General features: G+C 56.3%; 20 protein-coding genes and 1 non-coding gene across 21 annotated transcripts; 6 read left to right on the forward strand and 15 right to left on the reverse strand.

Annotated features, from left to right (window-relative positions):
• Nucleotides 1–265: 265 nt before the first annotated feature.
• On the reverse strand, nucleotides 266–877 carry CPR5 (peptidylprolyl isomerase family protein CPR5; the record flags this gene model as incomplete). The annotated part of the gene is made up of 1 exon (NM_207839.1): nucleotides 266–877. One exon carries the CDS (start codon nucleotides 875–877, stop codon nucleotides 266–268), a length of 612 nt encoding a protein of 203 aa, NP_982486.1.
• An 80-nt stretch (nucleotides 878–957) lies between these two features.
• On the reverse strand, nucleotides 958–1,665 carry MED6 (mediator complex subunit MED6; the record flags this gene model as incomplete). Its single annotated transcript, NM_207840.1, has 1 exon — nucleotides 958–1,665. One exon carries the CDS (start codon nucleotides 1,663–1,665, stop codon nucleotides 958–960), a length of 708 nt encoding a protein of 235 aa, NP_982487.1.
• Nucleotides 1,666–1,760: 95 nt separating this feature from the next.
• Nucleotides 1,761–2,129, forward strand: FYV4 (mitochondrial 37S ribosomal protein mS41; the record flags this gene model as incomplete). Its single annotated transcript, NM_207841.1, has 1 exon — nucleotides 1,761–2,129. The coding sequence occupies one exon, from the start codon at nucleotides 1,761–1,763 to the stop codon at nucleotides 2,127–2,129; it is 369 nt and encodes a 122-aa protein (NP_982488.1).
• Nucleotides 2,130–2,155: 26 nt separating this feature from the next.
• Nucleotides 2,156–2,767, reverse strand: HNT2 (bis(5'-adenosyl)-triphosphatase; the record flags this gene model as incomplete). The annotated part of the gene is made up of 2 exons (NM_207842.2): nucleotides 2,156–2,662; nucleotides 2,714–2,767. The coding sequence occupies 2 exons, from the start codon at nucleotides 2,765–2,767 to the stop codon at nucleotides 2,156–2,158; spliced, it is 561 nt and encodes a 186-aa protein (NP_982489.2).
• Nucleotides 2,768–2,819: 52 nt separating this feature from the next.
• Nucleotides 2,820–4,112, reverse strand: PFU1 (Pfu1p; the record flags this gene model as incomplete). The annotated part of the gene is made up of 1 exon (NM_207843.2): nucleotides 2,820–4,112. The coding sequence occupies one exon, from the start codon at nucleotides 4,110–4,112 to the stop codon at nucleotides 2,820–2,822; it is 1,293 nt and encodes a 430-aa protein (NP_982490.1).
• A 272-nt stretch (nucleotides 4,113–4,384) lies between these two features.
• AGOS_t0005 lies at nucleotides 4,385–4,457 on the reverse strand. Its single transcript has one exon. It is a non-coding gene; the product is annotated as a tRNA-Val (tRNA).
• A 418-nt stretch (nucleotides 4,458–4,875) lies between these two features.
• On the reverse strand, nucleotides 4,876–6,723 carry AGOS_AAL051C (AAL051Cp; the record flags this gene model as incomplete). Its single annotated transcript, NM_207844.1, has 1 exon — nucleotides 4,876–6,723. The coding sequence occupies one exon, from the start codon at nucleotides 6,721–6,723 to the stop codon at nucleotides 4,876–4,878; it is 1,848 nt and encodes a 615-aa protein (NP_982491.1).
• Nucleotides 6,724–7,082: 359 nt separating this feature from the next.
• PMT7 (putative dolichyl-phosphate-mannose--protein mannosyltransferase) lies at nucleotides 7,083–9,044 on the forward strand (the record flags this gene model as incomplete). Its single annotated transcript, NM_207845.2, has 1 exon — nucleotides 7,083–9,044. The coding sequence occupies one exon, from the start codon at nucleotides 7,083–7,085 to the stop codon at nucleotides 9,042–9,044; it is 1,962 nt and encodes a 653-aa protein (NP_982492.2).
• Nucleotides 9,045–9,080: 36 nt separating this feature from the next.
• SRB7 (Srb7p) lies at nucleotides 9,081–9,563 on the reverse strand (the record flags this gene model as incomplete). The annotated part of the gene is made up of 1 exon (NM_207846.1): nucleotides 9,081–9,563. The coding sequence occupies one exon, from the start codon at nucleotides 9,561–9,563 to the stop codon at nucleotides 9,081–9,083; it is 483 nt and encodes a 160-aa protein (NP_982493.1).
• A 79-nt stretch (nucleotides 9,564–9,642) lies between these two features.
• VMA22 (Vma22p) lies at nucleotides 9,643–10,182 on the forward strand (the record flags this gene model as incomplete). Its single annotated transcript, NM_207847.1, has 1 exon — nucleotides 9,643–10,182. One exon carries the CDS (start codon nucleotides 9,643–9,645, stop codon nucleotides 10,180–10,182), a length of 540 nt encoding a protein of 179 aa, NP_982494.1.
• A 157-nt stretch (nucleotides 10,183–10,339) lies between these two features.
• Nucleotides 10,340–11,485, reverse strand: GIC2 (Gic2p; the record flags this gene model as incomplete). Its single annotated transcript, NM_207848.1, has 1 exon — nucleotides 10,340–11,485. One exon carries the CDS (start codon nucleotides 11,483–11,485, stop codon nucleotides 10,340–10,342), a length of 1,146 nt encoding a protein of 381 aa, NP_982495.1.
• A 435-nt stretch (nucleotides 11,486–11,920) lies between these two features.
• RPP1 (RNA-binding RNA processing protein RPP1) lies at nucleotides 11,921–12,739 on the reverse strand (the record flags this gene model as incomplete). Its single annotated transcript, NM_207849.1, has 1 exon — nucleotides 11,921–12,739. One exon carries the CDS (start codon nucleotides 12,737–12,739, stop codon nucleotides 11,921–11,923), a length of 819 nt encoding a protein of 272 aa, NP_982496.1.
• Nucleotides 12,740–12,982: 243 nt separating this feature from the next.
• Nucleotides 12,983–15,559, reverse strand: SUM1 (Sum1p; the record flags this gene model as incomplete). Its single annotated transcript, NM_207850.1, has 1 exon — nucleotides 12,983–15,559. One exon carries the CDS (start codon nucleotides 15,557–15,559, stop codon nucleotides 12,983–12,985), a length of 2,577 nt encoding a protein of 858 aa, NP_982497.1.
• A 578-nt stretch (nucleotides 15,560–16,137) lies between these two features.
• On the reverse strand, nucleotides 16,138–17,187 carry PAN5 (2-dehydropantoate 2-reductase PAN5; the record flags this gene model as incomplete). The annotated part of the gene is made up of 1 exon (NM_207851.1): nucleotides 16,138–17,187. The coding sequence occupies one exon, from the start codon at nucleotides 17,185–17,187 to the stop codon at nucleotides 16,138–16,140; it is 1,050 nt and encodes a 349-aa protein (NP_982498.1).
• Nucleotides 17,188–17,438: 251 nt separating this feature from the next.
• SSZ1 (ribosome-associated complex protein SSZ1) lies at nucleotides 17,439–19,055 on the reverse strand (the record flags this gene model as incomplete). Its single annotated transcript, NM_207852.2, has 1 exon — nucleotides 17,439–19,055. The coding sequence occupies one exon, from the start codon at nucleotides 19,053–19,055 to the stop codon at nucleotides 17,439–17,441; it is 1,617 nt and encodes a 538-aa protein (NP_982499.2).
• Nucleotides 19,056–19,413: 358 nt separating this feature from the next.
• TFB1 (TFIIH/NER complex subunit TFB1) lies at nucleotides 19,414–21,243 on the forward strand (the record flags this gene model as incomplete). The annotated part of the gene is made up of 1 exon (NM_207853.1): nucleotides 19,414–21,243. One exon carries the CDS (start codon nucleotides 19,414–19,416, stop codon nucleotides 21,241–21,243), a length of 1,830 nt encoding a protein of 609 aa, NP_982500.1.
• A 76-nt stretch (nucleotides 21,244–21,319) lies between these two features.
• Nucleotides 21,320–22,780, reverse strand: RRP3 (RNA-dependent ATPase RRP3; the record flags this gene model as incomplete). Its single annotated transcript, NM_207854.2, has 1 exon — nucleotides 21,320–22,780. The coding sequence occupies one exon, from the start codon at nucleotides 22,778–22,780 to the stop codon at nucleotides 21,320–21,322; it is 1,461 nt and encodes a 486-aa protein (NP_982501.2).
• Nucleotides 22,781–23,036: 256 nt separating this feature from the next.
• On the forward strand, nucleotides 23,037–24,359 carry SSF1 (rRNA-binding ribosome biosynthesis protein; the record flags this gene model as incomplete). The annotated part of the gene is made up of 1 exon (NM_207855.1): nucleotides 23,037–24,359. The coding sequence occupies one exon, from the start codon at nucleotides 23,037–23,039 to the stop codon at nucleotides 24,357–24,359; it is 1,323 nt and encodes a 440-aa protein (NP_982502.1).
• Nucleotides 24,360–24,463: 104 nt separating this feature from the next.
• On the reverse strand, nucleotides 24,464–25,315 carry PIB1 (phosphatidylinositol-3-phosphate-binding ubiquitin-protein ligase; the record flags this gene model as incomplete). The annotated part of the gene is made up of 1 exon (NM_207856.1): nucleotides 24,464–25,315. The coding sequence occupies one exon, from the start codon at nucleotides 25,313–25,315 to the stop codon at nucleotides 24,464–24,466; it is 852 nt and encodes a 283-aa protein (NP_982503.1).
• Nucleotides 25,316–25,518: 203 nt separating this feature from the next.
• Nucleotides 25,519–26,430, forward strand: HTD2 (hydroxyacyl-thioester dehydratase HTD2; the record flags this gene model as incomplete). Its single annotated transcript, NM_207857.1, has 1 exon — nucleotides 25,519–26,430. The coding sequence occupies one exon, from the start codon at nucleotides 25,519–25,521 to the stop codon at nucleotides 26,428–26,430; it is 912 nt and encodes a 303-aa protein (NP_982504.1).
• On the reverse strand, nucleotides 26,427–27,263 carry IPK1 (inositol pentakisphosphate 2-kinase; the record flags this gene model as incomplete). Its single annotated transcript, NM_207858.1, has 1 exon — nucleotides 26,427–27,263. The coding sequence occupies one exon, from the start codon at nucleotides 27,261–27,263 to the stop codon at nucleotides 26,427–26,429; it is 837 nt and encodes a 278-aa protein (NP_982505.1).
• Between the last annotated feature and the right edge of the window lie 74 nt (nucleotides 27,264–27,337).

A 27,337-nucleotide genomic window follows, 5' to 3' on the forward strand; every position in this document is an offset into this window, starting at 1 on the left:
GCTGTCTTGGCTTTTTGATCTAACGCGCCGCGCACCGAAATCCGAAAAACCCGGTAAACTCGCCTGCTGTGAGGTTAAGCTGTAGCCCTATAGAAGTCGCAAGCTCTAACAAACCAAACACAGCTTACACTGGCCAGCTAATGCCTGAGATAAACACTGGTTTAACAAGTTTTCACCCACTCTTTTTTTTTCGTTCCCTTTTGGTTGGCCAGAAAGGGCGATCACGTGATCGATCTGGGTCTACGTAGAAGGTACATAGGGCTGGCTAGAGCTCATCAGTCTCCAGCGTGGCGCCCGTGGCGTCCGCCGGCGTGTCCTGCAGCTCGCCACAGGCGACGATGCGCACGGAGATGTCCGGGACGTCGCGCGCGTTCCTGGGGACAGCCTCGACCGCGGACACAACGTCCATGCCGTCGAGAACCTGGCCGAAGACGACATGGCGGCCGTCCAGCCATGGCGTAGCCACAGTGGTAATGAAGAACTGCGAGCCGTTGGTGTCGCGGCCGCGGTTGGCCATGGACAGGCGGCCGGGTTTGTCATGTTTGACGGCAAAGGACTCGTCCTCGAAGGTGGCTCCGTAGATCGAGCGGCCGCCCACGCCGGTGCCGTGGGTGAAGTCGCCGCCCTGGATCATGAAGTTGGGGATGACGCGGTGGAACGTGGAGTTGATGTAGCCCGCGGAGGCGTCCTGGCTCTTTGCGAGCGTGACGAAGTTGGCGACGGTGCGCGGAGCGACGTCGCCGAACAGCCCGAGCACGACACGGCCCAGTGGCTCGTCGCCGTGCTGCAGATCGAAGAAGACACGGTGTGTGACGGTGGGGTCTGCGAGCGCGAACGCGCAGAGCAGCGCCTGTGCGAGAACGAAGAGGACCTGCATTGGGGGTGGCTGCGGGAGGCGCGGGACGCCGCGGGAAAACGCCCGCTTTTATACGCGAAAAAGCTGCTTCGGCTACGTAGCTAGAGATACAGAGGCGTGGACTTGAGGCTCTGCAGCATCAGGCGGTCCATCATCTCGGGCGTCAGCACGTCCGAGTAGCCCGCGGTCGCGCCGTCCAGCGCCGCGGTCAGCGCTGGCGCAGTGGCGCTAGACGCGGTCGTGCCACTGGCCGGCTGCACGGAGTTCTGCTCCACGGGCACGAAGGCCGCGCCCTGGCCAGGCTGGAAGCGCGCCAGACGCTGGATCGCGCCCAGCGCGGCCGACAGGTGGAAGCCGGTCGACAGCAGGCGGTTCTGCACCACGCTGTACGCCGTGGGCGCCTGGTACACGTTCGCGCCGATGATGTAGTAGTCGTTGAGCGCAGTCACGCGGTCTCCCGCGCGCCGCTGCTTGCGCACGACCCAGAAGTCCGGCTCACGCACGTGAGCCAGCACGTACTCGATGCCCTTCAGCTTGGCCAGCTCCTGCTCCAGCAGCGCGTACGCGGGGTAGCGGTCCCAGATGGCCTGTCGCTCCGCGCTGGGCGCGGCCTTAGGCCGCGCGGTCTGCGGCGCCGGCGGCATCTGCTGCGAGAACTGCTGCTGCATCTTCACCACGTGGTTGTTCGACGTCTTGTCGAAAAACGGCGACTGGCTGAAGTAGTCCAGGACATTGTCGGTGCGCAGCCCGAACGACTGGATCCACTCGGGCGACTTCCACTGGAGCTCGTCGAGAGGCGGTTGTGACATCGCTGCAGCGTCTAGCGTATTTGCGGTAGGCGGCGCCGCCGCTAAAAATTTTGTCGTAGCTGGATCGCCATCCCACTCCTGCAACTAGCACCAGGATGCTGCAGACCAGATTGTTCCATGCATGCGCGGCGCTGGCGCGGGCGGCGAGCCGGCCTGTGCCGAAGCCGACGAGCGAGATTCCCGACGTCAGCACGTTCCTGGCGAAGATAGGGCGGCAGTGCTCTGAGCACGCAGAGCTATACGAGAACAAGTGGGAGAACCTATTCATGTGGGACGGGCCTAAGCTCAAGGAGAAGGGCGTGCCAGTACAGCAGCGGCGCTACATTCTGCAGCAGGTGGAGCGGCTGCGGCAGGGCGGGCCGGTGCGCGAGATCCGCGAGGGAAAGAAGTCGTTCTTCGGCGGGGAACGCAAGCGGAAGGAGAAGGTTGCCAAGTGGCGGGCAGAGCAGCGTCACGCTGCGTAACGAGTCTGTATATATATAGCAGAAGTCTATTTTGGAGCGAGCGCCGGGTGGTCGGCGAGAAACGACTGGAGGCCGGCGCTGAGCGCGCGGGCCTCGGCGGTCATGTCGTCTGCGGTGCGGGGCTTGCGCACGTCGTCGGGCTTCGCGAGCTCGCGCCGGGCGGCCTCATCGCCGCAGTACGCGGCCCTACGGCGCTGCCAGTCGGCGAGCTGGTCCTCGAAAGACCAGCGGTCGAGGTGGTCGTAGATCGCATCGCCGATGTTGTTGTCCGCGTAGCGGGGAATCAGGTGCGTGTGGAGATGCGGGACGGTCTGGCCTGCCTCTGGGCCGTCCTGAATCGCGATGTTCAGCGCCGCTGCCTTGAACTCGGCCTGAATGAACTGGTGCACAACTTGCAGCGTCTGGAAGTAGTCCGAATGCTCTTCAGGGGTGAGGTCGCGCAGACGCACGCACGTAGGGCGGAGGGGTGCGATAAGCACATGGCCCGGCACGAGGGGCTTGAGGTTAACCAGCGCGTATGAGTAGCGTGTTCGCTGCAGTCTTATTAGTAGTCTGCGCTGGGCGCCGCAACATTAGACACATACGTAGAACACCTGGTTGGTGACCAGGAAGTGGCTGAAGTAAACTGCTTGCGACATGCAAATACGGGCTGCAATTGTGTGTAGCGGTTGATTGTGTAAGGATGCTGTGCTAAAATTTTACATACAGGTTGGCATCCCGGTCGTCCAGAACCGAGACTAGATCTTCTACGTCCGAGCTGTGACTATCCCATCCCAACCTGCTGGAAATTCGCACATCCCGTATACAGGGAAGCCTGTCCTCTGCCACTGCGATTGTGATGTCATCGGGGTGTATCTTGAAGCTCAGACCCAGCGAGCCACTCGACTCAAGCACAATGGAACGCAGCGGTCGCGGATACGCAAGGGGCGAGAGCAGGTGCTCTGAGAAAGCCCACTTGGAACAGTAGTCTACTACAAGCTGCACCCCGAGAAGGTTAGAACAATAGCGGAACACGTAGTCCAGCGATTTATCCCCGAGAGCAGGCATTGGATAGTAGAAACGTAGGTATTCCAGCGATTCGCCAGTCTTGGACAGCAGCATGTAGATGGAATGCTCATCAACTTGAGGACAAAAAGAAAACTCAAGTGTACGTATAGTGTGCGGCAACGCGGCTTCTCTAATGAACTCGTTGGTAATGCCGCCACTTAGTTTCAGGTAGACCAGGCTCTGGGGCCACGCCACCTCTCGGAAGCCCTCGCATGCGATCGAAGAGCGCGGAAATGACAGATGGGTCAAGTGCTGGAACCCGTTGATGGCCTCAAATAGTTGCTTCAGCTTTACAGTCTCGGAAAGCAGACCAAGATCCAGGTATCGCAAGTTGGAGCACGACCGTAAAGATATCAATGGGGCTATACCGAAGCTCGTTTGCGGCGCCGTGAAATGCTCCAGGTGCTGCGAGCAACGGCGAAGGACCTTCGCGACAAAGCTGTTTTTGCCGCTCTGGATAATCATGGACAGGTCGAGATCGACGACATATTGCCCGTAATTCTGTTTACGGGCTGCCACCAGTGTCTCCACAAACTTGTAGAAGTTCTTGCTGGAGAGCCTTGGTGCTCGGTAGATCAATGGCAGACACATGATATACCACCGCCTGCACACTTGCATGAAGTGTGTTTCAATAGTTTTGCATTTGGACAGAACCAAAAACTGCAGCTCCCAGGGAAGCACCATTGAGTGTCCGGGATACGGTATGGGTGCCGCTCCACCGGCAAACGCTGCGCTTGCGGAAAGTGTCATATCAACAAGTCGTCTCGCAATATCATCGTCAGATACCTGCACCCCACTGTCTGCGGGGAACAAACCGCTTTCATCGTGTGCTGAACTCTCAGTACTGGAAACCCCGTAGGTATGCACAAACCCTTGACCCGCCACGTACTTTCGATATGGAGCTCTGGCCTTCTTCGGTCTTCTCTTGCCGGCCATAGAATAATATGGCTCGCTAGAGCGACGCTTGTGAAGTAAGGCTCTACCAAACTTATTCTTGCCTCTGCATAAACTGATGAGCCTTACTTTTTTTTCATGCAGCTACGGTAGCGCTCTTTCCGAAAGTGCAACCTAGAGCTCAACTGTGATACAGCACAACCTCGCCAAACATCGTTACTGTCTCGGCCGAAGCTTCTTGCGGGCCCTCTGAGGATCGCCTCTTCCCCACGCTTCCAGAAACGTTGAGAAAACCAGTGCAAAAAAGAATCAAATGTTCCAACTGAGGATCGAACTCAGGACCTTTGCCGTGTGAAGGCAACGTGATAGCCACTACACTATTGGAACTATATTGGAATAATAATTCTGAAAGTATAATTTATTGCGGCTTGCTAATCAGATGACGCTATGGTTTGACGCTAGATCTAAGAGATCCGGTCCTATGCAGAGTCCGACACCAGGCACGGGCACTGACTCGAGCTCCTGCAGCTTCGACATTCCGTCGCCTCGTGCCCAACAGTAGTCAGCCAGGTCCGAAGACCCAAATTAATCTGGACATGATGTCTGATATACATTGCACATGATACAAAAACTCATCCCCCAGATCTGTAGAAGCTCGCGCCAGATCCGGAAGGGTGCTTGCCGTTTAAGTCTCGCCAGACATAATTGGACAGAGGAAATAATATTCATTAGTATAGGGTCGGGCTAAAAAGCATGAAATATTAGAAAAGCAGGTGTACCAATTTCACCGCCTGTACAAAGCTATTTAACCTCTGTTGAACGAGATGTATAGACGCCATGGAAGGATCCGCATCGCCATCCGAGCAGGAAGGAAAACCACCCGAAATGGGAGTTTTACCATATATATGGATATGGCCAGCAAATCGCGCTCAACCTTGGTAACCCTCCACCTGATGCGCTCTTGCGCCTTGCCAGCAAACGCTTTTCTGAAGGACTTGGCGTCAGGGACTTTTTTACGCCTGGTGTTAGGAGGCGATGCAGGATCAACCAAATGCAATGAGCGAGAGTTGAGGCTGGACCGTCCCTTCAAGGGGCTAACATATGGTTGTGGGTGGTAAACAACGGATGATGAGTTATCGGGTGTCGATATCAGCAAGACATCGTGTTTGCTTTTCTTGGCGGAGCCTCTTAAACTTGACTGCTCCTTAATACCATCAGTGGTTCCTTTTACTGTTCCGGACATTTCTTCGGTTCCCTGACTCACATGGCGAGTCTCGACCGGTTTCCTATCCTGCTGTGCCTGCTTGTACTGGTCCAATTTCTTCATTAGCATCTCCATCGTATCTTCAGCGTATTCGCCGATGAAGTGCTTGATGTACGCCATTAGGTCATAACATGTCTGCCCGAGGAAGCAGATGATTATGGCAACAAGCTGTGCTCTGCCAAAAAGGATCGTGTTGAGGCATGTCCCAAAGCTGTCTTCTGTCACGGTGACGGCGTAGATCCACGACACAAAGGAGGCAGACAGTAGCCCAAATGCAGCAATAATTAGCGCACTAAACCATATCTTTTTCTGTAGCTTCTGTCGAAACTCCGTCAAGGCACGGTTGTGGAATCGTAGGAACTCTCTGCTGTACTCCCTCCAGATTATATCCGATCCACCATCCCTTATTATCTCGATTCCGTACTTCAACAGGTGGTATCTGGTATGGCACGCTAGCGGGAACGTGATCACGTAGTCTAGGCACTGCTGCACGGCAAACAAACTGAGCAGGCCCGTGATAACCTTATCAAGCCCGATGATTAGGGGTTCGGACTCGAGGCAGATCGAACTGAAGGTATAGTCACGCCGCGACAAGGAGACGATGTGGTACAGGGTGAAGGAGCAGAGCTTCACAGCAGCCGGAATGAGTATCCCGTAGCTGAGATAGATGATCGGGCCGACGTGCTTGTCGTACTCGTCGCCCTCAAACCTCTCCTTGTCGCCCTCGCCCCTTACCGGGATCGGTATATACACCACGTCGCGCGGATACGCACCTGGGATCACCTCAGGCTCCTCCAGCAACTCCGAGTTTTTCAGGAAGAACTTGTCGATGTTGGAGCGTATCTTGTCCGCCGCCCACCGCGACCGGTGTATGTTGTGGTTCATGTTGCTCAAGATGTCGTCATGGCTCAGCGCCTCCGCCGCCTCCTCGTTGTGGTCCTCGAACGGCGAGAACTTGTACTCCGCTGGCGGATTGAACATCTTGTACTTCGCACGCATGTCCTCCGATCCCTCCTCGATCTCGTTCTCTGTGCCGTTAAGCTTGAAATTGTCGAGCTGCCGCTCCAATTCTTCTATCCCCCGCCGTTTCTCCAGGATCCAGTCCTTCCAGCGTGGCTGTAGGGGCGCGCTTCCGGTATCGCTGCTGTCCGGAGCCGGCTCGCACGCCGGCTCGCTTTCCGCGTCCTCCACCGAATAGTGCTTCGGCTTCAACCCGTAGAGCTCTAGCGAGTCTCGCCGGAAGTCATGAAGCGGTATCCGCTCTGTGGGCTGTGTGGAGTATTTCAGCTGCTCCGAGTGGCTTGGGCGGCTATTGGATAGGGAGGGCGTGATCGGCCTGTAGGCAGAATACAACTCTTCCATATCATCAAAGTGCGGCACAGAAAACATCCTGATTCCACCTGCAACTGTCTTCAGTGCCTCAGATACTAGCAACTTCTGCCCCCGGCTGCACCTTACTGTGTGGCTTCCTATTTGTGCGAGGTATAAAGAGCAAGTTTTGTGTCTGTGGATCCGGAGTTTTGAGCACAGCAACGGCGAGACAAGATTGCAACTACAAACGCAAAGGGGCTGTTAGGGGTAGCGCGAGCGCGACGCGGGATCGGCGAATCGATACGCTGAGGTAGGTCCAAGCACAGACGCGTGAAGGTTGGTGATATTGGTCACGTGCTGCAGGCAGAGGGGACACGCGCAAATGTGTCAGATACGCTTTTGATGGACAACGGGCCGCACCGGAAGCCGGACGAGCAATGGCAGAGAGCGGTGAGGCGATGGGAGCGGTGCCAGAGGCAGCGGAGAGCGAGGCCCAGGTGGTGAGCAAAAACGGCCCGTTCCGGTCGTACCTGCCGAGCACGGTGTACCAGGCGTGGAGGGGCGAGCGGATGGAGCAGCAGGGCGTGGTGGTGTGGTGCGGGCCCGCAGCGTTCGCGGCGCTGTACGTGCTTTGTAGCGGTTGGCTGGCGGCCTGCGCGGGGCTGGCGGCCAGCGGGACCGAAACAGAGATGTTGGAAGAAATAGATGCGGTGCGACTAGGCGGCTTCCACATCGGGGTGCGACCGCCGCTCGGGCTGCACGTGCTTGCGAGGCTCGGACTGGGGCTCATCGGCCTGCGGCGGCTGGCGCTGCTAGCGGCATGCGTGGTGTTGCAGTACCTGTACAAGAGCCTACGGTGTGCGGGGATACAGCGCTTATGGGCGGGGGCGGCGGTGGGCTGCATTGCGTTGCTGGAGGTGTTCCGGGATGCTGCAGTGCACGCATCGCTGGAGATGTACCATGCGATGTTCCTGGCGATCATACTGTACAACTGGAAGAGCTTCAAGCTGCAGGAGCCGTTCGGACAAGCGTGGTGGCTACGGCTCTCTGCAGTGGCGGTCTGCAGCGGCCTGGCTGCGGGCACAAAGTTTGTCGGCCTGGGTACCTGGGCGTGGGTTCTCCTCTTGAATTCCGCCCATATATTCCAACTGATCGGCGATCTGGAGGTATCGACGCGGACTGTGTGGAAACATGTCCTGATAAGGCTGCCGCTGCTAACTTTGGTGCCGCTATCCATAATTCTTTTAGGCTACCATAGCCACTTACAGGCACCTAGTTACAGCTCGCGTGATTCTTCCTACATGCCTACGTTGTTCAAGGCGCAATTGGACGGATATCAGGTGGTGCAGCCGGCCAGTGTGTACTATGGAAGTGGGGTGGTTATTCGCCACAGTAGCTCCATCGGCGGGTACCTCCATTCGCATGAGCTAACCTATCCGGGCGGGTCAGAAGAGCAACAGATCACCTTATATGATTTTGAGGACGCGAACAACAAGTGGACGGTGGAACCAGTGTATAATGAGGCAATGGATGACATCATAAACAGTACCCAACCCGTCCGCAATGGCGATTTGATCAAGCTAAGGCATGTTCAGACGGGCAAGTTGCTGCGAGCGTCCGCCGCGAAGCCGCCTGTAAGTCAGCGAGATTACGATCAGGAGGTTTCCTGCACTGGCGACAGCGGGTATAGTGGGGACAGTGATGAGACATGGCGGGTCGATATTCAGGATGCAGAATACCACGAGGACCTAAAGCCTGTTTTGCATCACTTCAGCCTAGTTAACAAGGGGCAGTCTTGCACCCTTCTGAGCCACGACGTCAAGCTGCCGGAGTGGGCCCTGTACCAGCAGGAAGTGATTTGCCTTGCGTCTCCAGTGCACAAGTATTCGTTATTCTACGTGGATTCCTCCGAGATGATGCACAACGAGACGATGCAATTGCCGAGATTGTCTTTTCCGGCAAAGTTCTGGGCGTACATCCACGCGCAATACAAGTATGACTACTTTGTTAAAAACTTTAACGCAACGGGCGATGTCCCTTACCTAAGATGGTTAGTCCACATTTCGGAAAATAAACTCCAAAACTGTATCTGGGTAGCAGGACTTCTAAGCGTTATTTGGTGGTGGTTGCTATTTACTTACCGCTGCTTTACCTGGAATCCCTGGGACCCCGCTGTGGCATTTGAGCCAACCACTCTTCGGTCAGCCCTATACAGGGACAACTCGTTCGAGTATGTTGCCGGATGGTTCATACATTACATTGTCTTCTCCCGCTGTTCGCATGGTAACCTGCAGATAGTCCAGTATCTGCCAGCTTTGCTCTTCACGACCTTGCAGATTGCGAACACATTCCAAACGTTTTCGGAATGGATACACCGATTAATTGTAAAGCTTTTCTAGGTGTAGATATAGCCGAAGCCTACATATCCGGCATCACTAGGCTTTGTTTAGCCGTCGCGAATTCGCAATACCTTCTGTAAACTCGTTAATTAATTCCTCAATATCCTTAGTAAGGCTCTCCTTCCGCTTTATTGCCTCTATCTTCTCCCCCTCCACTTGGATGAGCTTCTTCTGCAGCGAATCTATGCGACTCAGCTGCTCCTCCGCTGATACGTCAACACCCGGCAGCGAGTCGATGAGTTTGATGATCTGCCGCGTTTTGAGGATCATATCCGTGGTCAGCTCATCGATGTTCCTGTCGAAGTCCTCGGCCGCAGCAATCGTAGCTTGGGGGTCTGATAGCTTGTCTTCCAGCTCGTTATGAGGCTCAAAGTCATGGTTGCGATCTACATATGTAATAGCCGAGCCAAACTGCTCGACAATCTGGTCCAGACACTGCTGCAGCTGTGTCAACCTGTCTGTCATCTTCGTTCTGCGATCTGCCGTCGGTATCGTGGTAATCGGAATCTGCACTAACATTTCAAATCCAGCCTAAAAGCCACACTCTAGGAAGGCCGCGCAATAAGCCGAACCAGCGCAGCGACACACCCGCTAGGTAATGGGGCGGCAAGTGGTGGGCAATGATGACCTCATTGGGCTACTGAAGAAGCTAAGCGAGTATGATGTCCTACTAGACCGGTTGCAGGGACAGATGGCAGATGGTTTCTACAATCTTAGTCGGGCCAACTACCACAACAAGGACTCGCTGAGGGGTTCCTACGGCAGGGACTACTGGGATCAGACGTTTGCCGGCACGCGATTTGTTCGGATTGAGCAAGACGGCGTCATCGTAGAGGACGCAGGGGCAAAAGCGGACAAAGATGAAACGCAGGCGACAGAGGGCGGGCTGCACAACCGGCGCAAGGATGTGTCTAAGAAGGAGGCTGCGCAGCGCCGGCAGAAAACCCCGCTTTACATGTTTGGAGGTGCATTGTCCGTTCCTTCCAGTCTGCGTATGTGTCAAGAGCACTTCCAGCGATGTTTGCCTGTTGTGGTGCGACTTGTGAACTGCCGACGCGAGATCGACGTCCTGTTGGATGAGCTGGAGCGAAGTGCGGCAGCAGGCACGTGTGCAGATGACATTTCACAGACTACATAGGTAAATAGGCGGCATGGCGGCACCGTGCGCCAAACGGCACGGCAAGACGGCCTAATCCATCGGAAACGGGGCGTAGCTGCGCAGTGAATTGAAGATCCAATGACATAAGCGGTTTTGTAAGTGTTAACTGAGTGTCTATGTAACAAGCGGCACGGCCTCACATGTATGCATCTCCCTCCCGGTGCACGGCTGGAGGGTGTGGCAGCTTGGGCGACCCGCCCACGAACGAAAACCGGTTCGACGGCCCAGTCAGCGTCGAGTCGGTCTCGCTGCCCTGGTGGTAGTATAGTAGCACGTCGTCCACAGAGCGGCGCTCGTTCGGCGTCTGGGACTCAGTAAACGTTTCCTTCATGCAGAGAATGGGCGTGAGGGCCGAGTCCGACTTGCGGCGCGGGGTGCCCACCGTCGCCGGGACGGCGGGCGAGCCCTGCAGCTGCTCCAGCATGTGTTCCGTCAGGGTGCGCGCGTTGTCCGGCGTGTCCCAGCCGAACTTGTCCTCGCCGCGCACGCGCGGCGTCTCGAACGCCGCGGGCGGCTCCTCCCGCACCGTCGGGAAGTGGTAGCGCTGCAGCTCGTCCATCGAGCCGCTCTCGCTCGGCAGCCGCCCAATGCGCCCCTCCAGGTGCGCGCGCTCCAGCTGCCCCAGCTTCTCCGGCGGCCGCGCCGCCAGCTCCAGCACCGACGTCGCCATCGTCGACGTCGACACCACCCGCGCCGTGCTCAGCGACGCCGACGCCCGCGACGTCCGCCGCGACGAGCGCCCGCTCAGCGACGACACGCTGCGCCGCGCGCGCGCGTCCTCCAGCGGCGACGCCGTCGGCGGCAGCGCGTCCGTCACGAACGCCTTGCTGAACCCCCCGCCCGCCGGCACCGCCGCCTCTGCCGCCGCCTCCTCCTCGTACAGCCGCCCGTCCGCGTGGCTGATGTGCTGGAACGCAAAGGGCACCGAGATGCTCATCCGCCCCCGCGCCTCCCGCCGCCCCAGGAAGAACTGCTTCCACTTCTGCTTCTTGCGCGCCAGCAGGTCCATCGCGCTCTGCGACTTCTTCAGCTCGTACGCCGACGGCGGCAGCGGCGGCAGCTCGATCCGCGTCTTGTTGTTCAGCACCGGCTGCTCGCTGTTCAGCGTCACCACCCCCAGCAGCTCCTCGTCGTCCGAGTCCATCATCTGCTGCGCCTGCAGCCCGTACAGCTTCTCCGCCTCCTCGTCCTCATCTATCCAGATCGACTTAATCTGCGGCAAGTTGTTGTGCGCGTCCATCTTGCTCCTGCACCCGCTGCCCGTGGCTCGCCTGCTACACATCTCTGTTATATATGGCCCCGCCCGAATTGCCTCAAACAGGGGAATTCTGCGTGACGGAAACCACTGAATGCAGTGTTTGGCTGCTCCCGCAAGCCTGGCCGTTTTGAGTTTGCTGACTGTGAAACGGAACCTGATCCACACGCGAAAAACCGCCTGGCCAGGCGCTGTTATACTGTCTACCGCCTCTTTTCCGCATCGGGCAACTACTAAAACACGACGCGAGCGCGGCCGCGCAGGGCTGTCCCGCGTGGGGCAGGAGAGGTCGCGTCCGGGACCGGCGGCAGCATAGGCGGAAGCGCACAGGCAAAGCGCCGCGGGGGGGCCGATCAGCACGCAGGGACCGCCGGGGTTTAGCACGGCGGCGAGCGACGGGCGCGCGCAGGCAGGCAAGTGTAGTATACAGATTTGTATGTAGAACTCCGGCTTAGGTAACGGTCAGGCGTCTCTAGGCTTTTTGTGGTTGTCCGCGGCGCCCGCGTCGGGGCTACGCGGGCGCTTGGGGACGGGGGCCGCTCTGACGGTGTGGCGGTAGCTCTTGGAGCGCAGGCGGCCGTTGAGCAGGGCCAGGCTGGCCAGGTCGCGCATGGCGCGGGAACAGCGGTCGTCCTTCAGGCCGATATGCCGCAGCAGGGCGGCGACGCCGAGGATGTTGCGGCACTCGAGCGGGCTGCGCGCGCCGGAGCTGACGACGAGGCCGCGCGCGCGCGCGGCGCGGATGACGGTCTTGCAGTTGACAACGAAGCTGCGGCGCGCGGGCACGTCGCGCAGGGCGTGGGCGTAGACGAGCTCGATCTTGAGGCCGGCGCGCACACAGCCGCACACGGTCTTGTGCTTGAGCAGCGCGGGCAGGCGCTGGCCGTAGTGGAAGGTGAGCAGGTCGACGTCGAGGCCGCCGGCGGCGAGCGCGAGGCCGCGCTCGGAGACGGGCAGCGCGGCGACGATGTCGAAGGCGGCGGCGACGCGGGCGAGGGCCTGGCCGCGCGCGGGGTCGTCGACGACGAGCGTGAGGCGGGTGTAGAGGCGCAGGCCGGTGGCAGCGCGGACGTCGGCGAGCGCGGCGAGGTCGATGGGGTTGAGCTGGTCACTAGCCTTGGGGAAGCTGGTGCTGTGGGGGACGGTGAAGTTGAGCGCGACGTGCGTGTAGCCGAGCGCGTGCAGCGTGGTGAGCGTGCGCTTGAGCTGGTCGAGGTCCTGCGCGCTGGGCTTGGCGTCGTACGACTTCTGGGGCCATGGCACGTTCAAGTCCACCAACATTGCAGGCACTACGGTAACGGCTGGCGCTGGAAGAATGTGTTGATGCTTGCCAGCTACGGGGACGGATTTCTATGGCTGAGTACAAAAAATTGTCCAGCGGCCAACGTCTTTGGTGATCGCCGCGGATGCACCGGCGGAATTCGCGCTGGCGGCGGTTGGGCTGGCAGCGGCGGACGGCCAGGGATATATACATCGATACATTATACATACATTACACATGTGTGCGGACACGTATATGCATAATCAGGCCGCAGAGCTCTTTGTGTGGAGGTTTTCGGTGCCGTCTTCCAGGAAGTCCAGCGTCAGCATGCTGTCGATGAATTGGTTAATGTTCTGCTTGGTGACACCGGCATCGGCGGTCTCCACGGGGACGGCCGAGCCCTTGGGGAACATCCACTCGCGCCACTGCGTATCGGTGTTGTCGCACAGGTCGAAGAGGATCATCTTGAGCAGGGTGATGTGGTTGTAGAACCAGGAGACGGAGCGGTTGATGAAGACGCGGTAGTTCTCCATCTCCTTGACCGCGTGCAGGATGGTGAAGTCGCGGAAGCCGCGCTTTTCGCGCGACTTGTCGCGCCAGAACTCGAACAGCGCGAACAGCGCCTTGCGGCGCTGCCAGGTGCGCTTGGACTCGCGCAGCTTGAGGCCGAGGCTGACCAGGCGGTTCTCCCAGCGGAACTCCATGAGGAAGTACTCGAGACTGTTGACGTACTTCTCGGTGAGCGTGACGTTCGAGAGGACCTGGCAGGCGTACTCGGTCTCGATGTCTATGTCGGGCTTCATGAAGTACGCGTTGATGCGGTCCTGCCTCGTGAGCTCTGCATAGTCCTCCTCGTGCATGGTCATCTTTATCAGTTCCTCCTCCTTGTTTTTGAACTTCATGCCCAGGTAGTTTCCGGTTGTGATGGGGGTCGTCAAGTCGTTGCGACGGTAGAAGTAACCGTCCTTACACACGAGCTCTATGGGCGACGCCATTAGAAGAGCCGCGGAATTGTCTGAACCGTTGGATGCATTGGAAGGCCTGCCGCGCGCAGCCGCCTGGGCACTGTTCTTGGTTAGCTCCGACGACGGCGTCATGGTCGTCGTCATCGTTGTGTAGCCAGTGGTATAGCCGGTGGTTGGAGCCGACTGTGGTATTATTGACGTGGCAGCGGCGTTTGGCGAGTTCTTCTGCCGCTTTATCGGTGTGTCTTCTAGAGGGTCCGTGTCGTTTACCGATCTTTTATGCGAGCTGCTGCTCGGCGAGCGCACGGGCGTTGTGGTCGCCGTTATCTCTGCAATCGGCGGCTGTGGTGCCACAGACGTTGTCGAGCTTTCTGCGACCTCCAAGGAAGGGCCGGTGGCGGCCTGGCTCGGGGACGGCTCGTGTGAATTAAGCATCGACAAGATCCCCATACGCCGCGGCTCGGTGTTGGGGATTGATAGCGTACTTGCATCTGCAGTTATAGTCCGATTGCTGTCTGAGCTCTGCGGTATTGGGACGAGCGTTGATGACGAAAGAGGCGGAATTATGCCGGCCGCATTACTCTGTACCTGGCGTATCGTCTGCTGAAGCGAATTATTGTATATGGGCTCATAATTTATAGCTGTCATCCGTTTCTTTCTCTCTTCCTCTTTCATTGCTTTAAGTAAATCCTTGTTGGACTCCATGAAAGACTTCGCCTTGTCCCGGTCGCTATATTTCATCGAGACCAGCATTTTTTCTCGCGGGTCGCGCCTGCGTTCTAGCTCCAACTGCCTTCTCGTCTTACTCAGAGAATTGGGACTTTCAGATAGGTCGTCTTCGTCTTCATCCTCATGTTTAACCTTCTCTTTCTCCTTCAGCTTGGGGACTCTTTGTGCGGGTTTTCGGGCCGACGACTCCTCGTACGATGCATCATTTCCATTGTCATCCTCGTCCTTATCAAGATCTGACTCTTCGGACACTTCGCTATTGCTTAGTTCCTCAGACTCGTCGGATTCCTCGTCGTAGAAGTTCTTCTGGCGTCGAGCCCGAGTGGACCGGCGCCGACTGCCACGCGTAGACACAGCGGATCCAGAAAGCGCTGCCGCACGCCTACCACGCACAGGCGCCTCTTCGGAGTTTGCCTTGCGCTGTTGTGCTGCGCTGACGCCTGTAGGCTCAGCGGAGGCCCTTTTGGAAGACGTGGAGCTCACCTGCCCGCCGGAGGCCGCTGCCACGGGTCCCGTGGACACCGCAGCTGTAGCAAGATTTTTCCGGTTTTTTGGAGGCCTGCCTCTTCTACGCGGCGGCGGCAAGGTCCCATCAGGGGCCACGGGCTGCGTGCCAGTAGTCTCTTTCTTCGGTGGCTCTTGGTTCGGGTCCGTGAAGTGCTTGCGGCTCTTCGGAATGTTAATGTTGTTCAGCGGCAGCTGGATACGCGAGTATGAGGCACCATTGGGCAAGTTCGTCGTGACAAACGTCTGGTTCTTCTTCGGGCGGCCCGGACCACGCGACGCCGGAGGCGCTGCGCCGCACTGTGCTCCGCCCGGCGGACCGACCACGACCCCCAGTCCACCGTTGCCAAACAGGCCCATCAGGCTTTCCAGGCGCCCAGAAAGCTCGTTGATCGCCATATCGGTGTTCGTCTGGTTCTTCAGTAGGTCGTCCAGCTTCGTCTCCAACGCGCGCTGGTTGTGCGCTAGGTTCTTGGCCGTTGCCGTCAGCGTGTCAAGTGTCTGCGTCACAACTTCATCCTGCTCGGGCAGCAGCCCTTCCAGCGTCTGCAGCCGCTCGTGCAGCCTGGCCACCGCCGCCGCCTGCGCTTGCAGCTCCGCCGCCATGGCCTCGCCTGTTCCCGCTGTCGTTCCGCGCTCCATCGTGTCAGGTCCTGCTCGTACCTCGTCGCGTTCCACGCTGCTTGACCCTGCACTGCTACACACTGCTCTGCTCTGTCCTGTGTGCTCCCAGCTTGGCAGCGTCGGCGTACTGCTTGAACGACTATTTAATGATGAATTGAATATAATCGTGAAATCAATCCGTTTTTTTTTCGTCCAGTTTTCGCCCAAAATTTCACAAATTCGTCTCGTGCGAATTTACGAGTAGATTTTGAACCCTGTCGCGATGCTTGCTACGGGCTGCTGTTCGTTAAATGCTTAGGCTTTTACGCTACGCACATAAGCCTGTGTGCGTTTTTATTAAGAGTCTGCGAACTAATTGCTATCAAAAATTTTTTTCCTTTTTAGAGGAGATTCCCGTTTTCTGAGGACAGCGTCAACGCTCCCGAGCGCTGCTGGGGCTCGGACCGCAGGCCAGGCTGCGCCGGGTGCGTGCGACAAAGATCTGCGAATGCGTTATATACTGTCTGGCGCGGGTTGGATGGGCGCTGACGCCGATGCGCCGGCACGCTGTGCCGTGAATGGTGATACGGCGCCAGGCTTACTTCAGCCGGTCAGCGTCAGCGCCGCAGGGCATGAACAAGCAGCTGGAGTGCGCGGTTGAGGCGGACGGCAGAGGCGGGAAGGCCCGCGGCAGCAGCCAGGTCGACGATGTAGCCGTTAATAAAGTCGATCTCAGTCGTACGGCCGGCACGGACGTCTTCGCGGGTCGAGGACGAGTTACTGGCGGTGGCGACAGCGACGGCAGCAGCCTTCTCGGACAGGCGTTCGGGAGCGAGCAGGTCTGGATCGGCGGGCGGGGGGCCGGTCGTGGAAGAGAAGAGCGCGCTGTATGCGCTGCGCAGAACGGGGGCGGCCTCGGCGGCGATGGCGGCGAAGAGCTCGCGCTGGGGCACCAGGGCGCCGTTCGGGCAGTCCAGCAGAGCGGAGAGCGGGTTGATGCAGGCGTTCACCACGAGCTTCTCGAGCTGGCGGGGTAGCAGCTGCTGGTACGGGAGCAGAGCAGCATCCAGCGGCGTGCGCAGCAGGGCGGCTGCCAGCGGGGAGGCGCGCGCCCGCGCGACCGTCGCAGGGGCCTGGATGATGCTGGTGGGGTCACGTGGTAGACAAGCCAGCAGCAGCTGGCCCTTGCCTGCGTGGTGCAGGTTCCAGTGGCTGTCCCGGTGGGCGCCGTGTGTGACTACGCCCTGGAAGAGCGTTGGGGACAGGCCGCGCCGCGACGCTTCGGCGCGCAGCAACTCGGCAACGCCAAGACCATTCTGCAGCAGCGCGATGGTCGAGCCATTGTGCAGAAGCGGCCACACGGGTCGGAGCGCGGCAAGGGTGTGCTGGGCCTTGCACGTGATCACGAGATGGTCGATGGGGCTGCCCGTCTCCTGAAGATCGCTCGTGCTCACTGCTGCCGGGAAATATGCAGAGAGTGGCGGCGTCTCCGGGCAATGCACGGAGTCAAGGGTGGCCTTAGATCCTAGCTCGTGGAATAGGGCAGCACGTGCCGGAGAGCTGAGAACGGGCACGACGCGTGCAATGCCTGCGCATTGTAGATGGACACCTATCAGGCCCCCAATTGATCCAAAACCAATGATATGTACTGTGGGTGCTGTTGCCATTTTCGGCGTTGTGTGTTTCCTGTCTCTTCGCTTACATCTTGTCGAGCTTCTAAAATCTGAGCGTGCATTTGGCACGTGCGCGGCATGGCGTGCATGTTTGCCATCGCTACAGTGAGGAAGATGGTGAGACCCCCTTGCCAAGAGTCGAAGTGCACGGCTGAACGAGGCATCACCTGTGCTAGATGACTCGCATGCGCATTTAACGTAGCAGCTGTAGTAGATTAGAAAAGTTTATAAAATACAAAGATAGCCTACAAGGAACCCTTGACGGCATTCGAAGAACCCAGGTCCTTAGCAGCTACGGTGAGCACACCATCCTTGTTGATAGTGAAGGAAAGCTCTAGACCCTTCACATTTTTTATGCCTAAGTCCATAAGCTTCGCCTCGATTACGTAGTCCTTCTCACGAATAACCTCTGGCTCGTCATCCTCGTCACTCCACTCGGATTCCTCTTCATCCTCTGGTTCGTCCTTCGCAGAAGGTTCGACAACCGTCTCCTTGGCGATGCTGGTACCTTCATAGACAGAGATCAAAATGTCGCCAGTCGCATCTTCTACGCGGACTGTCTTTCTAATTGGATACGAGCTCTCGGCAAGCAGGATAGGCACAAACTTGCCAGCAGCATCCAGCACACCAATGTTCTTCGATAGGTGCTGGGTGTTGATGACTATTGGTTGGAGAGCCTGTGCTAGCTCGTCAGCATCATAGCTGGAGACAAGCTGCGCCTGCAAAGCGGCCCCGGATGCCAACAACTCGTTAGGGTTGTTGGTAGCGTTCTTGTGCTGTGGACCTAGAATCTGTACAGACTCAGGGAACAAGAACTCCAGGTTAGTGGTCAACTTTGGAGTAAAGGAAACACCACCTGCTAGTAGAACAGCGTCGATATCTAGCACATCCAGGTTAGCCTTGGTAATCACGTTCTGGATGGACTGGGTGAACTTCGAGAAAACCTTGTTCGCCACCAGCTCATAGCGCATTCTGTTGACGGAGTTGTGGTAGTCGAACCCATCCGCAAGCGAGTCGATGGAGATAGTAGCACTCGTGGCATTCGAGAGGGTCTTCTTTGTGATTTCGGCGCTAGCACGCAACTTCGCCAATGAACGAGCGTTCTTTCTAGGGTTGCACTTGTTCTTCGCTTCGAAATCCTTGGCAAAGAACTCAATTAGCTCCTCGTCCAGAAGGGCACCGCCCAAGGTTGCGTCATGCTCGGTGGCAAGTAGAGTGAAGATGCCGTTGCGCACAGCCACCACAGCGGCGTCAGAGCGCACACCACCAAAGTCTGCGACAACCACGTTGACATCCTTGTCGAATGGAAACTGCTCCACGTGCGCCAAAAGAGCAGAGGAAGGCTCGTTCACAAACTGCACCACCTCCAAGCCGGCACGAGATGCAGTCTCGCGCAATGCACTCTTCTGTTTCTCCGCAAAGTTTGTAGGAACAGTTAGCACCGCCTGTGAAATAGACTGGCCGATGTAGTCCTCGGCAGCCTCGCGCAGCTTCCTTAGGTGGCGTGTGACAACCTCATCCACGGTTAGACGCTCCTCACGGCCGGCACGCGCAATTAGGAACCCCGGCTTGCCATCCAGGTCCACCAGCGGAGCCCCGGTCGCACACCGGTTACCATCACACTCGGCGTAGCTGAGCCCAACAAAGTCTCTGAAGTTCACAATCGTGTTGCTAGCATTGCGCACCAGCTGCTGCAAAGCCTGGCCGCCGTGGTACTCGTCGTCGCCCACATAGGATAGACACGATGGGATGGCACGCTCACCATCGGGATTAGCAATCACATCGACATCCTTCTTAGGATTGACATATGCAATCGAGGAAGATGTGTTACCAAAAGCAATACCAATGATTGGGGCAGACATAATTTAGGTGTCACAAACGAACTGGATCTGGATTGGCTCCTGCTGTAAAGTACCTTCGCGATGCGCACTGGTAATGATGGTCTACTCTGAGGTGAAAATTTTAATCATCAACCAACGCCAATTATATGTCACGTGGTATAATTACATACTCAACGCCCCGGAAGCATTAACATTAGGTTGGTCTAAGTGATATCTGTCGCCCATTATATGCTCCAAGAGCCTGGTAATCTTGTGCTAGCAGGTGGATCTTTTCTCTGATAAAAAAGTGGTCGTGGGCAGGTTTAGGAGCGTTCGAGACTGTAACAAGGAAGCGCAGTGGTAGCAAAAACAGCATAAGCGCGAACCGCAGAACTTAAATATGTCTCACAGCGGTGCCGCGGTGTTCAAGAAGGTGAGCGGGATGCTCCTGATCGATGAGGAGTCGAACCCGGCGATACTGACATGGCGGTCGACAGATGGGGACAAATCGCACTCTGTGATGCTAAATACCATAAATAAGCTGCAGGCTACGCCTGCCAGCAGCGACAAGATGATGCTACGGCTCGTGGGAAAAGTAAGCACGGCGAAGCGACTGAAGGACGAAGATGGGGGGGAGGCAGAGCCCAAGCCGGTCGTGCATATGTTCACCTTCAATAACCGGATAGTGATGGACAATATCAAGGAGACGCTGCAGCACATCATCTCGCGGTACAAGGATGAGGAGGTGTACGAAGAAAAGCGCCGTAAAGAGGGCTCCGACGCGCCCACGCCGCAAGCGGAAGCGCCGCTGATTAATACCACAGCCCTGGACGACTCGCTGTCGCGCGAAAAGCTTCTTGTCAACCTGAAGCTGCAGCAGTCGCTGCTGAAGGAGAACCGCACCCTGATGAAGACCTTCCAGGAGGCGGTTATCAAATCTGGACTGCCGCCGCAGGAGTTCTGGGCAACGCGGATCCCACTGCTTCGCGCTTTTGCTTTGGCCACATCGCAGAAGACCGGGCCATATAATGTTCTTTCCACCATCAAGCCAGTGGCATCATCGGACAATAAGGTCAACGTCAGTGTGTCGAGGGAAAAGATCCTAACCATATTTCAGAACTATCCGATCGTCAAGAAAGCTTATGATGATAATGTCCCGAAGAACTTTAAAGAGCAAGAGTTCTGGGCGCGGTTTTTCTCTTCGAAGCTGTTCCGCAAGCTGCGGGGTGAAAGAATTATGCAAAACGACAGAGGTGATATGATCATTGACAGATACCTTACTCTTGATCAAGAGTTTGATCGTTTGGACGATGAGATGCTCCTGCATCCGATCAAAAAGTTACTTGACCTGGAAGGCAATCAGAACGACGATCCCGAAAAGCGTGGAAACAGGCCTCACTTCACGATGCTGCCGGGTACCGATCCCAACGGTAATAATGATGGCTCGGTAGATATACTGAAAGGCATGAATAGGTTAAGCGAAAAAATGATAAAGTCACTAGAGAATGAATATTCCAGGGTTAATCTACAAATGCAAGATCTTGATAAAGAAGAGCGCGAAGAAATATTATTCAGCGACCTGGAAGAGGAGGGGAAAACAGAGTATGAAGAAATATACCTGAGACAGAGAAGCCCGACGAGCGAGACCGATACAAACCCAGCTATGACTTCCACCAGTACTGCGGAAGATATCAAAAATGAGATTAACTCTATCACGGGTGATCTCCAAGGCACACTTGACTTGACAGCTGTAGGGAAAATAAATAGTCAGACTGCCCAAAGAATCAACCGTCAAGTCATGAAGGCTGTCAAAGTGAATGCAAAGCAGGCAAAACATTTACGTTTTGATTCTACTATGGGCGCTTTCTTGAGCAGCCAAACGACAGATAGTCAGGAGGCAAATTCTAATCTGCCCCCTGACATATTAGAGAGTGCGAGAGTGCTGCATGGAACATGCTGTGAGTTTTTGAAACATTTCTACAACCATTTCCAGAGCGGTGAGCCAAAAAGCGGAGTTATAGTCAAAAAACTATATGGCCATCTGAAAGAATGTACGCATAAAGTTGAAAATCTATTAACGACCGCTTCTCAGTCGGATAGCGAGCAGGACGTCGCTGCCTTATGTAGTGCATATCTCAACCCGGCTTTACTCTCCATTAACCTGGCGATAGAAAAGTATGACGCTGCCGTTGAAGAGATCGAATCATACAATAAGGCGGAGGACGTATAGGTTTGGAGTATGTTAAGCTGTAGATGTTAACTATCAACTGATCAACTAGTCTATAGACGTAATAACTACCATTTGATCATTCTTCCTCCTTGTCCATATTTTCCCTCGTTGCCGTCCTCGACCTTCTTCCCTTGCCCCTGGTCTGCTTCTCCTTGTTCCTTCTGTTTAGTTCCATGATAACCTCTCCGTTAGCTTTATCGACGGAATCTCTAAGCGACAACACGATGCTCTTGTCAACATTCTCCTTTGGAAGCTTCTTCCCAAGAACTTCCTCAATTCTCAGAATTAGCTCAAGGTCATACTGCGACACTAGCGAAACTGATTTACCAGAACGCCCAGCTCTTGCAGTTCTACCCACACGATGGATGTACGATTTGGAGTCTACAGGGATGTCGTAGTTGATAACAAGGTCGACTGACGGGATATCAAGACCTCTCGCGGCAACATCTGTTGCAACTAAGATAGACTTCTTCCCGGCTTTGAATAAATCTAGGGCGCCTGTTCTTTGGTTCTGGTTGAGATCACCATGCAGAGCAGTGGCGCTGAATTCGAGTAAGTTGCAGAGGCCGGATATCCTCTCCGCGTTTGCCTTGGTTCTGGTGAAGACGATGGTTGTCTTGCCAATAAATTCATTCAAGAGGTAAATCAGAAACGTGTTCTTCAGACCACCGGGGACAACGATTAACGTCTGCACTAAGGTGTCAACTGTTTGGTACTTGTTGGACACGGCACACTTGACGGGGTTCGTAAGCGAGGCCCTCTGTAGCTTGTCGATCTTCGACGTCATTGTAGCGGAGAAGAGGTATGTGGTCCTTCCCTTGGTAGGGATGTTCTTCAAAATGCGGTCCAAAACAGGACCGAACTCCATATCCAACAGACGGTCGGCCTCATCCATAACGAGAAACTGCAGCTTGCGCAGTGCGAACCCCTTCGTGTTCTCCAAGTGATCCATCAACCGGCCGGGCGTGGCAATGATGATATGCGGCTTTCTCATTAGATCGCGTGCCTGGTCCATCATGTTCATACCACCCACTATGCAAGTAGTTCTCACGCCCATAAGACTACCTAGAGAATCAAAGGTCTCCTTGATCTGCTGTGCCAACTCTCGGGTGGGCGCCAGGATGCATGCGTAGTAGGGCTGCTGGTCGTGCCACAGCCGATTCAGGATGGGAATCGCAAACGCCGCCGTCTTTCCCGAGCCGGTCTGCGCAAGCCCAATGATGTCTTTCCCTTGTAGCGCGGGCGGTATCGCCTTGCTTTGGATGGGCGTGGGCTTCGTGAAGTTCAGATTGTCGCAGGCCTCAATCAGCTCGGGCACCAGGTCCAGCTCGCGGAAGCTGGAAAATCCTTCTTCTGGCTCTGCCGTCTCCTCAATCACAGCAGCTTCAGTCTCACTTGCGGTATTGGCCTCCTCAGTCGCCTGCGATTCCTCCCGCGACTGCTTGCGATTCTCCAATGCTTTCTGCTTGATCTTTTCAGCGAGGGATACCAGTTCGGAGCTCTTGTGGCTCTTGGATTGTTTCGTGACCTTGCTCATCTTGGATAGTACTTATTGCTCAGCGCGATGAGTTGAAATGGCCTATTGCTAGCCCAAGGTAATCTTTAGAAGCTCATCTCGAGCCTTTCTGGTTTTCTTTTTAGACCTAAAAAAGAAACGATATGATGTTGAAAAATTTTGTATGGGCGATGCGATGCGCCATTCTACTAAAGAATGGCTATTAGTCTATAGAACAGTGGGCAGGGACCTGACAGTTTGTTAGTCCATTTGTAACTGTCTCTTGATCAGTGCAACTATGGCCAAGAGAAGGCACAAGAACCGGACTCATGTTAAGCCATCGGAGGAGGAATTGAAACAAATTCCGAAGTCCATGGTGATCAGGGTCGGACAGACATCGCTGTCGAACCACTCTTTAAACCAATTGGTTAAGGACTTCCGGATGATCATGCAACCGCATACTGCCGTCCGTCTCAAGGAGCGCAAATCCAACAAGCTTAAGGACTTCGTGGTGATGTGTGGACCTCTGGGTGTCTCACATCTGTTCATATTCACGCAGTCTGAGAAAACCGGTAACGTGTCTCTGAAAGTCGCCCGCACGCCGCAGGGGCCGACGGTGACGTTCCAGGTATTGGACTACTCGCTGGGCAAGGATATCAAGCGGTTCCTCAAGCACCCGAAGTCCTTGGGGAAGGACGATATTCTGAATCCGCCGCTGCTTGTGCTGAATGGCTTTGACATAAAGAACGAGGACGAGGGCCGCGCAAACGTTGAAAAGGTGGTGGTCTCCATGTTCCAGAACATATTTCCACCGTTGAACCCGGCGCGCACACAGCTGTCCTCCATCCGCAGAGTATTCATGATTAATAAGGACCAAGAGACCGGCGAATTGTCGCTGAGACACTACGCTATCGACATACGCCAGGTAGATATCTCGCGTAACCTGAAACGACTCTACCGCTCCAAGAATAAGCTCAACAAATCGGTTCCAAACCTGCACAAGAAGGATGATATCGCATCTCTGATCTTGGACCACGACGTGGGTGCGTACACATCCGAATCGGAGGTCGACGACGATGCCATTGTCCGTATTATAGACCAGCGGGACACCCGTGTGGCTGCCAAGGAGCCTGTGGCTGCTAATGGCGAGGAAGACGGCGACGTAGATATGGAAGATGCCCAGGACGACGATGTTGAGGAACCCGCCCTTGAAGACGATACTCCGCAACCAAAGAAGCGCGCCATCAAGCTTACAGAGGTGGGTCCACGTCTCACACTCAAGCTGGTCAAGATCGAAGAGGGTATATGTAGCGGCAAGGTGCTCCACCACGAGTACGTGCAAAAGACAGATGCTGAGATCAGGGCTCTCGAGAAACGTCATGCGCAGAAGCTGAAGCTGAAGGAGCAGCGCCGGAAGGAGCAGGAGGAGAACATTGCTCGCAAGAAGGCCGTGAAGGACGCCAAGAAACAGCGCAAACTGGAGAGGAGGAAGCTACGTGAAACCGCTCCGGAGGGGGAGAAACCAGCGGAGTCCTCGGCTGACGACTCATCGAGTGAAGACGACTATAGCGACGTGCCGGAAGACTTGGACAGCGACCTCTTCAGCGAGGTTGACAATTAGTCCCACTACCTTGTATATTAACACCACATTTATACATAAGTACACATAGTAAAGAGGAAGAAAACATCTCGTAACTGTAACATATGCAATTCTGCCCCGCAGATCTAGACTATCGCGTCGTGCAAAGGGCAGAAGTTCTTCGGACTGCGCGCGGGCCACCCACCGGAACGAGTCTTCCGTGACTTGCGCTCTAACCACATCTGGATGCATTCGTTGTGGAATACACAGAGGCACTCCAAGCGCCCGACCTTCTGCCCGGGCTCCATATCCTCGAAGCATATCGGGCACTCGGGGAGCCGCCCACCGCCCTCGGTGTAGCCTGGCACTATCGACACGAGGATGCGATTTTGGTAGCTCATCGGCCCCGGCGACTCGCACACAAGATGCTGCTGCACGCTGGTCGCCCGCGCTATGCAATTCTGCACATGCTCTGCAGCCGTGTCCTCGGGATCGCCGCTGAGGTCCGCGTTACAGAGCGGGCAGTGATCGTACTCCTCCGGTCGCGCCCGCACAGAGACTGCCGTGCTGCTGTGTTCACTCCCGTGCTCCGCCACCGTCTCGCGCACCGTGTCGTCCTTCACCAGTTTGCGTGCCGGCTCCTCTACGTCTCCCACGCCTTCCCGCAGACTGCTGCCCGCCACCTGCCCCGCAGGCCCGTCCTGTGCGCCCGCAAGCAGGCCCCTCTGCAGAAGGTTCTCGTAGCACGAGTCACATGTGCGGTACGGTGCTGTCTCTACCGTGCCCTCGCACCGCTGGAGCACCTTCACCTTGCTCAGGTCGTAATGCTCAAAGTGCTGGGTACAAGACGCACAAAAAATGCCTCCGCAGCACCTGCAGTGGTGCTTCCGCAACAAGAACGTAAACTTCAAATGACAGTGGAGGCAGTTGCTCACTAGGTCATCGTTCTGCCATATAGCAAAGTTGTTTATTGCCTCGAGATTGTGCTCCTGCTGCATCCGTAGACCCCGATCTAGTTATATAACTCTGGAAACGATCCTATGGCCGTGGGCGAGATCTCCTATGTCTATTCTGCTGTGTAGCTAGGACTTATGTCTTTGTGACTGGCTATGAAGAGGGGTATATTACGGTGTATTGGTGATGTTTGGATCTCTTTTTTAATAGGTGAGCTGCCGCTGGTTGTCAAGTGAATTATATAACCATGGGTGGTAAATCAGGCCACCTGAGGCTACTGGGGCGCTTGGGCGGGACGGCTGCAGGTGCGAATGTCGGTCGGGGCGGTTGTGGGGCGGCACGGGAACGTGACTATACAGTGGATCTTGGGCGACGTGTGGTGTCGCGAATGCGCGAGACAGTTCGTCGCAGGCCTACAGAGGAGTTTGAGGCGCTGATTGGCGTCCACGGCGAGCGCAGAACGGAGCTGGGGCCAGGAGAACACCTGCTGTTCTTCAACCCACGGGATGTGGCGGCCAGCGCGGACGGATACCACGAGTACGTGACGCCGGGCGCAATTACGGGCGCAGTGCGCACATTCCGGCGACGGATGTGGGCGCAGGGCACGGTGGAGTGGCTACGGCCGCTGTCACACGGCGTGGAGTACGAGTGCACCGAGAGGGTGCGTTTTGTGCGGGAGGTGGGCGGCACACACTACGTGGGCCTCCAGCGCGACATCGCGGACGGGGCGGGCACGGCGCTGCGCGAGCTGCGGACCCTGGCATACGCAACGGGCGCGCCGGACGGGCCACGCCGAGAGGCGGTGGCGGTCCCCGCGACGTGCACCGGGTGTGTTCTGGAGCACGAGGTCGTCGCTGCATACAGCCGACTGACGCTAAACCCGCACCGGATCCACCTGGACCGGAAGTACTGCGCCAGCGAGGGTTACGCGGACTTGGTTGTCCAAGGCCCGCTCAGCCTGCAGCTGGCGCTGAAAACGGTCGAACAGCAGGGGTTCGCGGGGCTGCACGGTGTGCGCTACAAGAATACGAATATTATGTATGCGGGCACTGCCATCGAGGTGTGCATAGGCGTGCCCTCGGGTGGAAAACTGGCGCTGTGGATCAGAGATGCGGTGGAGCACGATGTCAACTACCTGGTTGCCGAAGTGGCGCTTTAGTGGCGCACCTGTGGCTGAAAACGGTCGAGCTGCTCTTGCAGCGCTGTCCAATGCGCGCTTTTCGCGGCCGGCTTCATGTCGAGGTCGACGACTACCGCAACTGGTGACGCGTCTTTGTGCCAGCTGACGAAGCAGCTGACGTCCTTAAGCGTCATGGACAAGCACCGCTCTGGAGAGGCTGCGGTGTCGGGCTGATCCAGCGGCCCGAGAGAGGCATCCACTTGCTCCTGGGCCACTCGAAGCCTTTGCAGCACGCTGCACGGCTGCGCTATGTAGGCCTCCATATCCTCAATGAACGCAGGTGGCACATTGAGCCCCGCAAACAGCGACTTCAAGATGGGACCTGCCTGTCCGGGATTTAGCAGCTGTGCGTGACAGTATGAGATCGAGGTCTGGCCTCGCAAAAGATTGAGGGTACAATTGCGGCAGTATTTGTCGTTTCCCGATAGCCATTTTGGCTTGAATTCCCAGACGATAGCCCTCTCGCCGATGTGGATCTTCGTGAAATGGTCGACGGTATGTGATAGACTGCCTGCAGGCACCAGATTGGGCATCTTGAGGCAAGTTACTGTTGTCGCATCCCATACTTCAATCTTACTCTTCAACACCTGCCGTAAGGAATCACATACTGGTAGGTCTACCAGCTCCATGCGGCACACGAATTCGCCTAGCTGTGGTTTCACTACCTCCAACGCATAATGGTAATTATCCACAGTGCTCCTATTGTTTTCCCGTAAGCTGCGACCTCTTACACATATACGGTACAGGTCGTCGTTATCATTTCCGAATGCAAGAACATAATTCGCTCCGCCCTTCCCAATTATCTTAACCATCCCTCTGAGGGGTGACTTAAAGGATTCTAAGCGCTCGTTGCGTGATGCCCAGTAAATCTTTCCAATTGCATGTA

This window comes from Eremothecium gossypii, chromosome I (genome assembly GCF_000091025.4).
Source record: "Eremothecium gossypii ATCC 10895 chromosome I, complete sequence".
NCBI lineage: Eukaryota > Fungi > Ascomycota > Saccharomycetes > Saccharomycetales > Saccharomycetaceae > Eremothecium > Eremothecium gossypii.